The sequence below is a fragment of the Temnothorax curvispinosus genome, unplaced genomic scaffold (genome assembly GCF_003070985.1).
Source record: "Temnothorax curvispinosus isolate PA1 unplaced genomic scaffold, ASM307098v1 QBEX01005197.1, whole genome shotgun sequence".
NCBI lineage: Eukaryota > Metazoa > Arthropoda > Insecta > Hymenoptera > Formicidae > Temnothorax > Temnothorax curvispinosus.
The window spans coordinates 7903-24874 of record NW_020214977.1 but is presented as its reverse complement, the minus strand read 5'-3'; the positions used below and the strand labels follow the sequence as shown (position 1 = coordinate 24874).

General features: G+C 35.4%; 4 protein-coding genes across 4 annotated transcripts; 3 read left to right on the top strand and 1 right to left on the bottom strand.

Annotated features, from left to right (window-relative positions):
* The first annotated feature begins 1999 nt into the window (after nt 1–1999).
* On the top strand, nt 2000–3950 carry LOC112454639. The gene is made up of 6 exons (XM_025016133.1): nt 2000–2095; nt 2240–2317; nt 2466–2597; nt 2745–2952; nt 3049–3551; nt 3930–3950. The coding sequence occupies exons 1-6, from the start codon at nt 2000–2002 to the stop codon at nt 3948–3950; spliced, it is 1038 nt and encodes a 345-aa protein (XP_024871901.1).
* Nucleotides 3951–6215: 2265 nt separating this feature from the next.
* On the top strand, nt 6216–8025 carry LOC112454638. Its single transcript, XM_025016132.1, has 6 exons — nt 6216–6227; nt 6319–6441; nt 6597–6657; nt 6901–7400; nt 7473–7647; nt 7721–8025. Exons 1-6 carry the CDS (start codon nt 6216–6218, stop codon nt 8023–8025), a joined length of 1176 nt encoding a protein of 391 aa, XP_024871900.1.
* A 70-nt stretch (nt 8026–8095) lies between these two features.
* On the top strand, nt 8096–8582 carry LOC112454635 (4-coumarate--CoA ligase-like 5). Its single transcript, XM_025016130.1, has 2 exons — nt 8096–8344; nt 8427–8582. The coding sequence occupies exons 1-2, from the start codon at nt 8096–8098 to the stop codon at nt 8580–8582; spliced, it is 405 nt and encodes a 134-aa protein (XP_024871898.1).
* A 3742-nt stretch (nt 8583–12324) lies between these two features.
* On the bottom strand, nt 12325–14099 carry LOC112454636. Its single transcript, XM_025016131.1, has 2 exons — nt 12938–14099; nt 12325–12450 (listed from the first exon to the last, which is right to left on the bottom strand). Exon 1 carries the CDS (start codon nt 13923–13925, stop codon nt 12960–12962), a length of 966 nt encoding a protein of 321 aa, XP_024871899.1. The 5' UTR covers nt 13926–14099; the 3' UTR covers nt 12325–12450; nt 12938–12959.
* Between the last annotated feature and the right edge of the window lie 2873 nt (nt 14100–16972).

Here is a 16972-nt window from a genome sequence, read left to right as displayed (position 1 = left end):
CGCGTTTTGCTTGCGGGGAACATCGTAGCCTGCAGTGGCCGATAAAGCGATGAGTGGCGAAGCTATAGGTAATTGATGTATCGTCCTGACTCCGCGCGACCGTTCGACCCCCTTGTATTTCTGACGTCAGGCCAAACCACGACCATTAGTTACTTGGCGCTTTAGACACCTAGGCTCCCCATGATTCCTCCGACTTGTCGGTAGTAGGGTCAGGTGGCCGTGAGATTTTGGTGAACTTATGGTTGATTGCCGTAAATTGCAGCGCAGTTAACCAATATTGAGTGAATGCTCTTCTTCTGTGTATATAAGTTTATAGTTCAAGTCAGAATTTAGAAATTTAGTGAGCAGGTAAGTATAGAATAGATTGACTTTCGTTTAACAATCAAGCAGAACTTGCGCTTACTTTCATCTGGCTTTGATCTCATCAGGAAACAGATGTAACTTTTCGAAACAAATATTTTCACACTAACTACTGCGTATTCCAAAATAAAATCTTTCCTTAATTATGAGATTATAATTCAGAATTACAGATTTTTTTAATTGAACTTAAAAATATAATTATCTTTTAATTACCTATTAATAAGGAGTTAGCAATAAAACGATATATATTTTATATTTCACAAATCAATGAATTAAATTTTAGATATTATCAAAATTTATAGAAAGAAATTAAAGACTATTTATTTATTTCATATAAACAATATATTTGTAAAGAACAATCAATTTTGTTTACAAATTTATATTGAAATTCACCTAATAATGTCTAGTAAGGTGAAGATATATAGTGATAGTATCTATATATCGACAAATAAAGTGTTATTACACTTTCATCTATTTATCTATACAATTGGCACGGTGAAAGATTGATAAACCGATTTTCCTTTAATCTACATTACCTCCCGTAGCGTGCTGCAATTGAAAATCAATTTTCCAAGCACGATACATTAATTCTATAAACGCGTTCGAGGGTCAAGACGAATTGAACGCGTTTTGAACGTATTGTAAGCGGGAAAACGAGAGAAAGAATTCGATCATCGCTAGCTATTATGTTCCCGGCTATGGGATATCAGACGCGATAGCGCGGTATAATTCATTCCAATTTCGACGCCCGATTTGTCATCCGCTTGGAACACAATTCGTGCAGTATAGGTATTACGATGCAGTGTTACGGTGCCGCGACTGCTATCATAGAATTTTTAGATTCTACGGTACAAAACTTCTTCGAGACGATTTTCTAACAAATAATACTTTATAAAATATATCTTCAATAGATCATTTATCGCGCTATCCGTATTGTAATTTTAAAGATAAGAAGTATAGTTTCCTAACTCCGAAATTCGAAAACTCCGAATAGGACTTTTTCAATCACTGACTTTTATCCAATTTTTATCGCCTTTTCTTACAAATTCTAAATTTTATCTTCGAAATTGAATTAATCTTTTCTTTTTTTCATTATTAGGGCACTTCGTATTATTTGGTTACGATTATTTTTACAAAGAACCGCCTTGTTTATTAAGCGAAGATTTGCCTTGAGCTCAGCCTCAGTTCGCGTTAGCAATTCATAGCAAACAAACCTTCGTCTTCGATGCGTTACTGTATTGTAATCCTATGCTATCTGAATAAAGCTTGAAAGTGTTTTACCATTTTCAACCCTTCAGAATATTACGCTGCGTTTCGCACGAAACGGCAGGCGGCGACGCGAAACGAGTCGTCGCTGACAATATAAATTTCCCCTATATTGAAAATCGACTGAGATCGACCCGGTTGTGTTAAGGCGATATGCTCGCTGAGTTTCGCGTATATATCGCGTATAAATCGTAATAATGTCGGAAGCAAGAAGATTTTTCTTGCAACATACAACATTGAAAAAGCAGCAGGCATATAATCGAAATATAATTAATAGACACAAATAAACAAATTGAGTGCGTAATAGATACGATAGAGGCATAAGATACGAGAAGGGCTTAGAACAAAAACGAGAACATTGCAAAAAGCGATAATGTCGAAGGCTAGAGGCTCCAGATCGGTGGTTTCAGTTGAATTTGATACGGCATCTCCGAGCAAAATATTGTCTTCTTGCTCAGCTATTTCTGAGGCAAATATTTTCACTAAACTCTTATAGCCGCGAGGTTACTTACACATTGTAATCATAAACAAATATTGTACCCGATAAAATTTAAAACTTAGTCACGTAGCATTTGTTGTGATATAAACAGCGCCGTTAACGTCTGCTCCCAAGAATATTATCAACGTTGTCGTTAGCGTCAAGAAACACACTCCGCTCATCGATATGAAACCTGTGAAAAATGATTTGAAGGTAATAGATATGGTGTACATGTAAAAGATGTATAAAAATAATACATATAAAAAATATGGTAATAGATCCGGTAATAAGGTACATTCCATCACACTTGCAAACATATAGAGAAGCATCATCACTAACATTGCCGTATATCTTTTTATAGTGTCTCTGTTCTGTCGACAAGCCAATAGAAACAAGCCAAAATTTAATTGGTGACCAAGATCCGATTCCTAAGGAAAATATCGGAGACTCGATTTTGAATGCATTAAAATCTAAGCCGAATTTCATCGGACAGGTATATCAGTTTCTAACAACAAAAATTACTTTGTGCTACGCGGGCAAAGGACGAGGAAACATTTATTAATAAACAAACGCGAGAATATATAAGGTACTACTACTACATAAAATATGCAACATTAATTTAAAAAAATGCGATTCGCAGGTGAATGCGGAGACGAAGGAACAAATTACGTTCCAACAGATGAGAGAGAATAGCGTGAAGTGTGCATTATGGCTAAAAAAAGTAGGCGTAAAGAAAGGCGACGTAGTAACAATATGCACGCGCAATCCATCGGTCGTCTATATGCCGTTTCTAGCGAGCATATATATCGGCGCTATTGTTAATCCGTGGGAGGAGAAGTATTTCAGAGGTATATAGATTTACCATTTTCTGAAATTCAGCACAATTTGTTTTCACGCCAATGCCTACCCATTTAATTATCTCCTACTTATTCGAATGTTTTTAGACATGATACGAGTTATGTACTTTCTGGTGATAAATGAACCAGATGTGATCTTTGTCGATCGCGACAATTTTACTCAGCTTCTCTTATCCATAGTGATCTTAAAAAGTATTAAAAAGGTAATTAAAATCGTAACCATCGGTAAGATTAACATTTCAATAAGGTTAAACTCCCTGGAAACTATTCTAAACGACGACTTTGATAAGACCGAGATCGACCAATTTTCCTGCGAGAAGAACCATATGATGGATACTGCGATTAGGACATTTTCTTCCGTTGCGAAAACTTATCCCGGTCAGGTGGACGTTCCTTACATAGCGTTTTCATCTCCGTCAAACAAGCAGACACCCGTTATGATTCCCGGTGCTATCGGTCTATGGTACGGATCTTTATGTTGGACTCACGGTCCGCTCTTGACCGTTCATGCTATACTTTCACGTGTGACAGCGATAAAATCTGCGGTACTCAGTGAAGTTAATTTGTATAAGACGATAAAGAAGTATAAGGTAATATGCGGAAGTATCCGAATTGTTTTGAGAGAGTGAATAAAATATTTTGCATGTGTGCTTCTCAGGTAACGTGGGTGTTTCTTGAAAGCGACGTGTGGAATCTGTTGTTCCTGTTCCATCAAATCCGCGGCCAGAACTTACTTTCGAAATATGATGTATCTACCTTAAAGACAATACTATTCGATAATTGGACAATACACTATATTGTTCACGAAAAATTTATTTCATCGCTGCCAGACGTTTCTGTCATTCGAGTATACAGTGCGTAAATTATTATAATTACACTCATCGTAATCAATAATTAATGAAATTGCGAAGCAAAAATGTAAAATCGATGATTCTTGAATTTATGGGCTGTGTAATGGGCTATTTCAGGTAAACCAGAAATTGGCGTAATCGCCTATCAACGAGACATCGAGCTAACAGCCGGATCTGCAGGTTATGTAGCTAAAAATGTACAATTATCGTTTATTAACAAGGATATGGAACATTCGGCTCCAAACAAAAGATTTTTACAAGATGCCGATGTCTATTGCAAAACTCCGTATATAACACGTTGTTGTAAGCACGGAACAGAACAACGTATGTGACACGAAATGTTGACTCGATAATTCGTAACAGTTTTTTTTTATTGTTCTTATACACATTGTAAGATAACTGAAATTCAGAAGTTTACAAATGATTACGAATCATTAATGAAGAAATACTAACGATATCATGCATCCTACAGCGTGGTGTTTTATCGGAGATAGGGGCTTTTATACTGAGGATGGCAACATCACCGTTACCACTGATACAGTCTTACAATTCATTGAATGTAAAGGGGGCCAACTCTATCCAAAAGTTATCGAAACCACGCTACAGCTCCATCCAGCTGTGTCCGAGGTCATTGCAACAGCTGTGCAACATCCTATTGATTTTCTGCATCTTGTGGCTTATGTTAAGACAAACCCCGGAGCAAAGGTTTATAGCTGGTTGTTTTTGTCAAGTATTTATAAAAGTTCAACGTTGAAAGATTTCACGTTATGTCTTAGGTGACGGTAACGAAGTTGCAGCAATTAGTGGAACGATTTAAACTTCACGAAGTGCGTTTTATTACGTACGATATGCCACGGCTACCTAATGGAAAAATAAATCGAGAGTACTTCCAATTGCTCAATAACTGATCATTATGATATTTCTATTGTAATCATACATATATATTCAAGTATGAATGATATTTCTATTGTAAATTTTAATCGATAGAAATACATACATATTCAAGTATGAATGAATATATAATACTATGATGCTAATAATGCCATCTATGTATAAGATTAGATTGCAACTGAAACATGCATAATACTCTAATATTGTATATACTTATATTTTGTTATTCATGTAACAAAAAAGAAGATACACTTTTTGCGGATATTATTAAAAATTTAAAAGTTACTGAGAATGTAAAGACTGGAATAAAAAAATGCGCTAAATGTTGGATAGGTGTGACGGATGACATATTGACTGAAAGCATCGCCAATGACATTGTTGCTCCCGGCAAATATGGAATTTTTACAAAATTGGTTAAAAGAATTGACAGTGATTTTTACAAACGTGTATTATTAGAATGTAAAAATTGTAAATGTAATAGTAATAAAAGACTACGTAAAGCAAATACAATTACATTATTATAATTAATTATATTAATGTAATACATAATAAAGTTACGATATAAAATTTTTGTATAAAATACATTGCCTGAAATTCTTTCGATGCCAAATTACAATACTATAATTTCATGTCCGTGAACAAAAAAATCGTAAAGTGCGTTTTTCCCGATGCAGTTGGGAAAAATTGGTCTTTAATAAAAATATGACTAAATGGGACAATCAGTCAAAATATCTTCATACTGAAAAAAAGAAAGAAAAAATGTACACCTTCAATTAGCCATCGGATTTTTATAGCAATACGAAAAAAGACAATTTTCTCCGAAAATCGTAGTACTTGATAACAATGAAAATTTTGATTCCCTCGAATTGATTCTTAACGGTGACTTTGATGAGATCGAAATTGGCGAATTTTCCTGCGTAAAGAAGGATCCAACGGTGCCGATGTTTGCTACCATTTGCAACAACTTATCCTAATATTGAACAAGTGTTATAAATTCCTAATATCCTAATATTGACAAATTGTCGATAATAATTCGAGTCAGTAATTTTGAAGAACATAAAATCACCCATCTTTTACATCTATATTACTTAACATGTTATTATTTGATTAATAAATCGAGAAATAAAGAAAATATTTTTATTTTTCAGCAAAATAAACATTTCAAAGGTGCAAGTGGCAAGGTGTATTCAATTAATGGAATCAATCAAATCTGAAGAGTTTAGAAAATTAGCCGCGGCTATATTTCAAAGACGCGAAATATATAAATAAAACGCAAAACAGAAGAGAAAACATTGTCACGTAACATCAGCTAGAAGCAACTTGAAAGGACATCTCTAAACGGAACAAAATTGTTTTACTTATAGTTGTAACGCCATTTCGCGCGCACACGTAAATAAATATCACTAGAAATTAAAACTTGTGTTCGTTGCGATACATGAAGAGCTATTCGACACTTCTGTGATTTCAATAAAGTGTTCTCAGCATTATTAATTTAAACAATTTAATAGCGATATGGCGCCTAAGGTAATAGATATATATAAATATAATAGAACTCATTCTATTACATTAGTAAAAATATAAAAGCTTATTAGTGACATTATCGTGCTTCTTTTAGGATATACCTTCACCCGAGGAAAAAACTAATGTACTGTTCGGGGAAGAAGAAGTAGTTCATAATATAAATATTGGAAATATGATTTTGGACGCATTTAAATCTAAGCCGGATTTTATCGGTCAGGTAATAATAAAACTCTTTCCCCAATAATAAGATTTATATTATATCCAGAGAAAGCATTCGAATAAGAAAACATTAAACGAATATAGCATCTTATTAACAAAAATGTATTATAATGCCAACGTATTTAATACCAATGCGACTGATACGTCTTGTAGATAGATGCAGCGACGGGAGAGGAAACTACATTCAGGCAGATGCAAGAGAACAGCGTGAAGTGTGCATTGTGGTTACAAAAATTACGCTATAAAAATATCGTAATATCAATATGCACGTCATGTAATCAAATGCTCGCCTATATACCGTACCTAGCGTGTTTATATACCGGTATTACTATCAATCCGTGGGATGCAAACTATTTCGAGGGTACATCGATCTCTTTCTCTAAAATTCAATTCTAATTTACCTCTTCACATGTATACCTACATATCTTTTATTTGCTCAATAATAAATATTTTTTAGATGACATACGACTTATGTATTTTCTGGCGGAATACGAACCGAAAATAATCTTTATCGATGGTAACAATTACAAGACGCTCATACGAGTTATCAGAAGCTTAGTTAATCAAGGAGGAATAACTCCTCCGAAAATTATAACTTTCAATAGGGTTGAAGGTGTCGATTCTCTCGAATCAATTCTGAACGCCGACGTTGACAGAGCCAAAATAGACATGTTTTCCTGCGACGAAACAGATCCTATGACTATTATGGCAGAAATGTTTTCTTCCAATGCAATAAGTTATCCTGGTAAAGCGAACGTTCGTTACTTCGCGTTGGCGTTTCCGTCGAATCAGGAGGTACCCGCAATGTCTCCCGGTGACGTTGGCCTATGGTATGGATCTCTAGTTTGGACCCACAGTCTGATATTGACCGTTCGTAGCATAATTTCGTACGTGACAGTGATAAAGTCCTCCAATTTCACCGCTGAAGACATGTACGAAACGATAGAGAAGTGCAAGGTACATAAGAACAATCAAATTTTTTTTGTTTCAAAAATTAATGAAGTACAACATATTTATTACGCATTTCAGGTGAAATGGGTGTTTCTTGAAAGCAAAATGGGCCGTCAATTATTTCAAACCGATGTTCGTATGTATGATGTCTCTTCCTTGAAGCAATTGATTTTCGGTGATTCCGCCATCGAGCAGAGTACTTACGAAAACCTCAACGAGTACTTTACAAACGTGTCTATCATTCAAGTATACAGTACGTATAATTTTAACCAACTGTCAATAATAGGAATGTATTGTGTGAAATTGATATTTATTGGATTTTTCAGGCATATCAGACTCGGGCATAATTGCTACTTATCAGCGGGACAATGATCCGATCGCGTCCGGCGGTTATTTGGCTAAAAATATTCAATTAATGATTCTTAATATACAAACGAAAAAACCTTTAGGCCCAAATGCACTAGGCGAGATTTGGTATAAATATACGTGCAAGTGGTGCGACGCTGAAACATGCCAATCGCTATTTTGTTGTAATAACCGAGTGAACAAGAATAAGACTAAGAATAAGAATAAAACGAAGCAGTTCAATAGTGCTGCTAGTAGTGCTAGTCAGTATAATGATTTCTCTTAATTAACGTATTGTATGCTTGTAAAAGGCTTGCAAAAAACCAAGTATTAATTAAAAAATAAAATAATATTATATGTTTTCAGTTACATCTACGTGGCACTGTACCGGAGATTACGGCTACTACGAAAAGGACGGTAAACTCATCATCATCGATAATATAAACCGCCTTATTAAATATAAAGAATATCATATCTCACCTCTAAGAATTGAGAAAGTGTTACAATGGCATCCGGCTGTTGCGGAAGTCACTGTACTGCCTGTGCCAGATATTGATAATGGTCAACATCCTAGAGCTTTTATCGAGATAAAACATGGAGCGAAGGTTCGAACCTGATTGGTTTTTTTCTCGTAAAGAATTAAGTAAGAGTTTCTGTTTACGAAAAATTCACATTGTTGTATCTTAGGTGACAGCAGAGGACCTAAACCAACTTGTAGAAGAACATTTGCCCGACATCTATAAACTGCGCGGGGGAGTGTACGTCACAACACTCATGCCACATCTTCCCAATGGAAAAATCGATCGGATGCTGGTCCAGCGCCGGTCACTGTCCACTCTGTGATTTAACGTTAACAGTATTATATTTTTTTTTACAATCGATAGAAGTGTTTCAGTAACAATTTTATAAACAAAATGCCCAAAAATCATCGAGTGTCATGTTTCAATGACAGATTCTTTAGTCAATTAAAATGATCAAATGATTTTTAAATAATTTTAAAATTACCACTTCCTTATCAAAAGGAAATGATTTAGAGATTATGACTTGTTGCAATATTTCAATTTATTGCTACATATATAATTTTATAACTAAAACTGAAATTAAAAGTCTATTGAAACAAATTCCATTTAAAAATTCTAATGATTGTAATTTAGTAAAGAGTTATTCAGCTAAAGTTTATTTCGCGAAAATTCAATGCTCTTTTTTGTCAAACATTTTTAAGTTGTTCGTAAATTTAGAAATAATTTGACATTTAAGGGAAGCTGAACATTGTTTGAAGAATCTCCATTAAAAGAAATATATATACAACGATTTTGGAATAAGGTCGAATTAAATAGTATCAGAAATCATGAAACTCTTCAATATCAAAAAATATTTTTGTATGATATTTCACGATAAAGCGAATTGTTAGTGTGATTTATCGGTCTATAATATTTCGTGATATAAATGTATGTAGTATTAAATGACTTATAGTATTAAATGACTTTCTTATTTTGTATAAAAAATATATTAATAATGCAAGTTTTTAAATTGCATATGTAATTACGGAAATGCTTTGGACAATATTAGTAGTTTGACAATAAAGATTGAAAATATAAGAAATGAAGAGAGAACTATTACGAACAGTACATGTTACAGTTTTCTTTCATTCGTTTCTATATTTAAAAATATTAAGATTGAATGATTTAGAACTTTCATCTTCAAAGTCTTCTTGTCTCAGATTCCCTTAATGGGTTAATATTGCCAAGTTGCAATATTAACTTTATAAGCCCGTCAATGAAAACAAACTCACAGTATCACACTGTTTTTATAAATGACTCAATTTGAGTCATTTTTAACCATTTTTCCTATCTATGTCGTCACTGCTCCTACTCAATTTGTCATTAATTTAACTAAACCAATGGAGGTAAAATAATGCTGTTTTGCGTTAAAATAAATTTAGACACGCATGATAATTAAAAATAACAAAATGTTATTTAACTAAAGATATTGGTTTAAATTTCATCCTTTCAGTATTTAATAGTGAATATATAGGCGCGTCGGTAAAAATTTTTGCGATATTATTTTAATCATTATATCATTCGTAAAAAATAATTAGGAATGGGAGAATCACAGTGAAAATATGTCAGCGTCAACGAATTTTTTTTTCACCTCGAGAATGGCAGATATCCGAGCAATGTCACTATACGGTGAGACTATTAATCAGCAATCTATCGTCAATCGTAACGTCTCGCATTCACGCGAACTAAACGCAAATAAAAGATGAAAGACACCGATCAGACGAACGCGCGCGCGCGCGCGCGATAGTAATCACTTCCAATAAATTGCATTCCTTGACATGTACGTGCAAAAAACGTCATAAAAACATCATCAATCTACGCTACGATTTAAGCGAATTCTTACGAAGTTTTCAAACACCCTCAGATATTAAAATTTTAAAAGATATAAGTAAAAAAAGAACAGTTTTTTCGTGTTAGAAGAAAATATTAATAAATAAGAATAATTACAAGTATAATTCTTTTTTATCTTAACTTTCGATGTGTGGAAGTTCGCGATGTTTTTTGTTATTATATTATATTATATCCTCCTGTGTATACATATATATTACCTCGATTATCATTAAACATTTCACATACACGAAGTGTGATTTATGCGACCTACACGGGCACGTCGATATCGAAATAAGTCAGCAGATAGGATTTGACGTTCTCTTATACCGGATGTACGCTTTACATCGATTCTGGTGGAAATTTCGATCGCCCCCGGCAGTAGGAAAGTTAAATGCGATCTCAAAGTGACGGTTGGTAATGGAGGCGGATTACAATTTTCTTGTGCCTCGAGATTTCATTGAATATGAAACTCGCCCTCCGGCCATTCGAACGATAGCCCTCCCGCATGAGATTCGGCTATGTAAAATAGGGGTCATATACGGGGTGTTCTGCTCCACTCCCTATATATAACGAAAGGTCTCCCTATAAGAGTAACTCAGGTCTATTTATCTTCCAAGTAATTCCGCTTGTCTAATGAGGGAAAAAATAACTTCTTGGAATTTTATTAAAATTTTACACATGTATCTTAAAATAAATATAAATTCTAGTATACTAGAAATTTTTGCATATATATAATTCAGAAACAAATATAAATTTCTAATCAAGTATCTACATACTTGTATGGTATCTACATACAAAATTGTTAAAGTTAGTTAAACAATCGTGTATTGAATAAATTTCAAAGTAGGTTAAAAATTACATATAATATTAAAAAATATATTCATCTGAAATTATCTGAAAAATAAGCTTTTATTTCCTCTTTGCGTTCTTAAGTTTCTCAAAGATTTTGTTTTATAGAGTCTTATATTTTAAAAGACTGTTCCAAACGCGATACTTTGTACTCACTGTGCACAAGTTACTATAAAAGTTTGAAATGCGTCTTGTTAAAGAATTGATTCCACATCGATCATCCAGGATCAATAAAGCCAGTAGCAACTTCGCGACACCTCGTATATAAACAACATGCATTTCACAAGCCGGCGATAACAGTCGCGTCCCTTAGAAGTCGGCCGGGGTCGCGAACTCGATCGACACGAACTTTCGCTATAATGCGACTTGTAAAACGCATGAGAGAAGGCGGTGTCGTTTAAAGTTTAAACGCGCCATCGCAAGTTCTCGCGAGCGGATTCAGCGAGCTCGCCATTATCCGCCAAGTTCCGGCTTGGTCTGATGTCCTCGCGCGGATTTACACCCCGTGTGCAATTCGCGTTAGCGTGCATCTAAAAACAACAGTCCGGCTCTGCGTCGGTTCTAGGCTGGCTTGATACAAGAGAGAAGACGCGTGTATATGCGATGGCGACGGTCGCAAAGCCGGACGAGAGCTTTGTGGTGTTAACGCGCGAGTTTCGCGCGAAAACGAAGCGAACTTTCGCGACTGGCCCGACCGGTCATAAATATTCCCGGACAAGATTGAAGCGATAAATTCGCAAACTTTCTCGATCGCCGGTGTTTTAATGGCCGCGACGAGTCTTTGGTGATGCCCGCCGCCGAATTGCATGCGGGATCACTGATCAAAAAGTTGCGATAAAAGTGCGACGATTCTGCGTAGTTATGACGATCTTCAATCCTGTATATCTTAATTTCTGTAATAAGTTGAGCGAATTTGTTCATCAAGTTCTGGTAAAAAATACGGGTAACGAATTGAACATATTTAATAAATTCAAATTTTTATTTGTTGTCGTTTTTCAATTTTATCAGCAATAAAACTAGCAATTGATGCAATTTGAAAACTATTTTACTACTTTAAAATTTTAATTAATTAGATGAAATAAGATTATTATATATAAATTTTGGAATTGATTAATTATAGTATAATAACTATATACTAATTGTAAGTATATAAGTATAACTATATATTTATATGCAATTTTAAATATTAGCGAGAATAGATTGTGACGTAATGGCAAGGACAGATGTTATAAACGTTCTCGATAATATCAGGATTTCAAAGAAGTATACACGACTCAGATCAGTACAGTGAGAGAATATAATCTTTATTATACTTTCGAGAGTTAAATTAATCGTACCGATAGCTTTTGTGGTCTCTGCGCTACTACTGTCGCCAGGCGGGCGCTCCCCACTTTCTAGCTCGCACCTATCTTTTGTTTACACAAGCGATACCCCGGGTGCATTCCTTCTATTTTTCCAGGACATCCTCCCCCCTTTATTAGAAAAAAGTACACAAAATATTACGAAATGCTTAATATAAAGTTACATCTTTTGATAAATCTTAAACGCTATCTCAAAACTAATTAGTAAAATATCAAAATTATACGCAAAACAAACAAGAAATATCAGATACATTCTTCTTACAACTAATCCTTAAACTAATACAAAACGATCGAACGTTCTCTTTGCGAAAAATACCCGGGCACATTAATAAAACGTGTCGTTTCGGACACCAATCGCATTTTAATTTAACTTTATATCTCTGTGAAGCGTGTCCGCGTTTTAGGCAATTAAAACAACAGCTTTCCCTTTTAACAATTTCCTTTCTTTCGTCTAACGTTAATTTACGCGCGGAGTCACAGCTTTGACTATCGTAACTCGACTTACAAAAAATACACTTCGGCTTCTTTTGATCCTTCGCTGTAAAAAGAACGCTCGCGCTAGTCGCGCTGGCCGCTTCTTTCGACGACTCCGTTTTACCTTTCGGCTTCTTCGTCTTCTCTTAGTCCGTCAATGACCTGAAGCCTGTTAACGCCATAATGTTGATGCGCTCCTCGTTTTCGACCTCTATCTGCAGAAATTTAAGAAGTTTTTCGAGTCGATCGGTAGTTTCACGCTGTCCGTTGCCTCCTATCGCTTCCCGTTGTCCGCTGCGTTGCCACGCTCGAAGGACCTCTTCCGGGAGAGACGACTCGACGAGAGGATAGAGCATGGCGGCACATTTATCCATCGTCACGCCCAACGTTTCCAACGCACGAATACAGCATTCGACTTTATCATAAATGCTTGCGAGAGACGATTTCTTGTTTCCCCTCAAGGCGTTCTGCAACACGAGACCGAGAAGTTCGCGCACGTAGAATTCTACAATAATATAGTCTCGTCCGAATCGATTCTTCAAGCTCATGAACGCCTTCTCGTAGTTTTCTCCTGTAGGCGGGAAACTTTTCACGAGCTCGTTCGCGCGCGAATCCGCAACCATAGCTTGCTGCAGATATTGCATCTTGTCTTCATTGCTGATCGAAGCATCGTCATTTATCTCCTTAAATTGACTCCAAAAGGGAAGCCAGTCCTTAATATTACCGCTGAATTTCGGCAATTCCAATTTCGGAAACTTCGATGTCTTCGTAGCGCTCGTTGAAACCGTTCTCGACGCGTTTTCCGGCATCGATGTCGTCACTTTTGCTATCTTCATCTTCGCCGTTAAATACTGTGTCTTATACACGTCGTCCAGTTCCAGATGAGATCTATAGATATTATCATACGTTTGATATTCACATAGTTTTGATTGGAAAAAAAGCCATTGATTATATGCGGAATGTACTGTATCTAATTCCGTCATCTTTATTTCCAAGAACTGGAATGCCGCTATCTTCTCTTCTCTCGGACAGTCGCTTTCCAAATTTTTTGTGAAAGCGTTAAATGCCCTTGTAAAGGCAATACGGGCAACGTGTATCTGCTTCTCAACCATCGTGACTGCACTCACTCGGACAATCGTCGAAACAACAAAATTATATTTCCGAATCTACTGAAATTACGTCCTGTCACAGTCGCCAGTTGTTATGAACGTTCTCGGTAATATCAGGATCTCAAAGAAGGATACACGACTCGGGTCAGTACAGTGAGAGAATATAATCTTTATTATACTTTCGAAAGACAAATTAATCGTACCGATAGCTTTCGCGGTCTCTGCGTTACTACTGTCGCCGGGCGGACGCTCCCCACTCTCTAGCTCGCACCTATCTTTTGTTTACACAAGCGATGCCCCGGGTGCATTCCCTCTATTTTTCCAGGAAAACTGAAGACTTGAATTTATTTATCTCCTGGATAGGGTACTGATTCGCGAATATAGTATAGTGTAAAAAATTCTGTTAAAATTACTCAGTATTTTATTTCCAGTGGGTCGATAATCTATCATGCACGAAATTATAATATGGATCGCTCCTCAGTATGAAGTATGTATAATTGATATATTTAACATTATTTTTTAAATTTTATTTCTAATTTTAACATTTAATCTATTTTCAAAGACTGTTTCATTTTTCACAAATTAAAATAAAAGGATATGTTAACTTTTGGAAAGAAAGAAACAGATCTGTTTTAATAGACGACAACGCCGCAAGTTCAACGATGAATTATGGCAGGACAGTTCGGATGCATTTGGCCTACGGGGATTATTTGGTTCTGACGAATCAAATCAGAATTAAAAAGAACTAAAAATTAAAAATTAAATTTTCTTTTGTAAATATTTTAAAACAAAAATTTCTTAATGTACTTCTCCTTTATCTTTTCTGCTTCCTTTTCCTATAAGTAAAATAGTAATAAAAAATAAATAAAAAAATCATTTATCAAAAATTATTAATAAAATAAATACCACAATAAAAGGAAAGAGAATGCATATGAGAAGAGAATCAAAGTTAGAGAAACTTTTTCTGCTGATAAAGTATTTCGATAAAATAATTGTGATAAAATGTAAATATGTATTGTCCAAGTTTATTCTTCGATATGCTAATAAACATATAAAATGCATTGCGAGCACCGATCATCGTCGGTACCAAAAAGATCTCAATGTTCTCCTTCGTGGATAACAGATTTTTACAAGTTAAAACACGAGAAGGCTCTTTCGAAGTAAGATTTCAAAGTGCTGAAGAGACTACCGGATATCTGAGTGTAAAAGTGGCTTCGATAGTCAATTCTCAAAAGTCTTCGTAGGGCGAGGCGAGCGGAGTCTCGACTAGATTGTCGAGAAGGCGCGCAACTTTCACGCTTATCGACAACGAGGCGCAGTTCCGATACGTGCTCTAATCGCGAGCTTTGATATAGGACGAATCGATAGCTGCACGCTGGTAGCGATTGCTCACAAGGGATTCAACAAGAAAGAATCTTCTTCCGATTGGTAACTTGCACTCTCTCGCCGCTTTTACGACCGAAAGATTAAATAACAAACAGGAAGCAGGTTTTTAATGTTTTTTTAATCTTTTTGAGTCAAAGACGAAAATATTTATGAAAGAGAATGTGCATATTTTTTTATGCTACTCATTTATAAAAAATACGGTCAATACAAAGTATAAGATAATTTAAAATAAAATGGATGTTTAAAAATCAAAATTAAAAAATTAAAACTATTCTGACATTAATGTTTATGTATAATGTGTATCTCTCCTAATATAGAAATAATTAATTTTTTCTAAAAAAATTAAGTTTGTTAATTAAGAAGAAATCCTAAGTATTATCTAGACATTTAGTGACACCCTGGTGCATACGGTTGCGATAATCCGCAAATCCGGCGGAAATTCATTATTACATCGTAATGATAAGCAGGCGAGAGGACATCTGGGAATATCGTGGCATCGATTTCCATTCGATTAATAATGAATGAAAGTGCAAAAGCCGAAGCGAAAGGGGTTTCGGCCGTGATAATGATAAGGACACAATAGAGTGCAATCGGTGCAACTGGGCACAAGCGAGCTAATTTCGAGCGGTTGGCCGATAGCCCTCGGAAATGCCGATCCAATTAAGCCGGCGCATCGCGTTCATTCATCGCCAATTTCCGCGAGTTAGACTACAGACCGCGATATAATAGCTTGCGTTTTGCGATTATTTCGACGCGTATATCAAATACAAAGTATTCGCAGAGAAAGTGCGAAATATATGTATATTTGCAACCAAGTTTGCAACGCTTGGCAATATCTGAGATTTTGTTCTGTAAGAAAACTATACACACACACAATAAAAGGTCAAAATTAAAAAATTACCCATTAAAGTATAAATTTAAAAAAATTGCAATTTGTTCAAAACAAAGATACAATACACTGTTAAATTAAAAATAAAATAGGTGTAATATGTATAGCAATTTTAATAAAACAGTAACAAAACAAATAATTAAAAATAAATTTGTAAAATTTTCTTCTTCAATTATTCTTAAGCGCGAGTTTTGGTTTATTTGAAATTCTTTTGAGAATATTACATATTACCCTTATATTAGTATCTTTATTAACAAAATTTAAAATCAATTTTATCACTAAGATATTTAATACCGACAGTGAAATAATGTCGCCCTATTAAATTTTTGTTTGTAAAAATCCTTCCATTTCAAAATTTATCTAGGACTTTTCGAGCAAGTAGTCGCAGCTTTCAAACACCCGGTACAATGTAACGCTGCTGCACTTCGCGAGCGCGTTCAGCATTAATAATTCTTATCTTTTCATCCGATACCGTCCGAGAGAGAAGCTCGCCTCTCGAGCTGCAAGAACGGCGACGCTCGAGAATATTTCGCAGTCTTTCCTCTCGACAATCCCCCATCTCCCTATCTCGATCTTCAGCTCCTTTTCCTCGAAATGTATTCGAGGATGCAGCGTGACTTCCGGTGGGCGAGCGGAAGTTGCAGAGAAAACAGAGCGGAATATTTAAGGTAATGCGCTACAAAGAGAGAGAAGAGAGACGAAAGAGAGAGAGAGAGAGAGAGAGAGAGAGAGAGAGAAAGAGGGGCGCGTGAACCGAATTTCTTCACGGAACGCG

What these genes read in the sequence shown, in the direction of transcription:
- LOC112454638 (XM_025016132.1), top strand. An exon ending in GCAAGAGAACAGCGTGAAGT is followed by an intron (nt 6,658 to 6,900) that starts GTGCATTGTGGT and finishes AATATTTTTTAG; the next exon opens with ATGACATACGACTTATGTAT. An exon ending in AAACGATAGAGAAGTGCAAG is followed by an intron (nt 7,401 to 7,472) that starts GTACATAAGAAC and finishes TACGCATTTCAG; the next exon opens with GTGAAATGGGTGTTTCTTGA.
- LOC112454639 (XM_025016133.1), top strand. Translation starts at nt 2,000, where the DNA reads ATGTCGAAGGCTAGAGGCTCCAGATCGGTGGTTTCAGTTGAATTTGAT. An exon ending in CTTGCTCAGCTATTTCTGAG is followed by an intron (nt 2,096 to 2,239) that starts GCAAATATTTTC and finishes TCTGCTCCCAAG; the next exon opens with AATATTATCAACGTTGTCGT. An exon ending in CTGTGAAAAATGATTTGAAG is followed by an intron (nt 2,318 to 2,465) that starts GTAATAGATATG and finishes ATCTTTTTATAG; the next exon opens with TGTCTCTGTTCTGTCGACAA.
- LOC112454635 (XM_025016130.1), top strand. Translation starts at nt 8,096, where the DNA reads ATGTTTTCAGTTACATCTACGTGGCACTGTACCGGAGATTACGGCTAC. An exon ending in AGATAAAACATGGAGCGAAG is followed by an intron (nt 8,345 to 8,426) that starts GTTCGAACCTGA and finishes GTTGTATCTTAG; the next exon opens with GTGACAGCAGAGGACCTAAA.
- LOC112454636 (XM_025016131.1), bottom strand. Translation starts at nt 13,925, where the DNA reads ATGGTTGAGAAGCAGATACACGTTGCCCGTATTGCCTTTACAAGGGCA.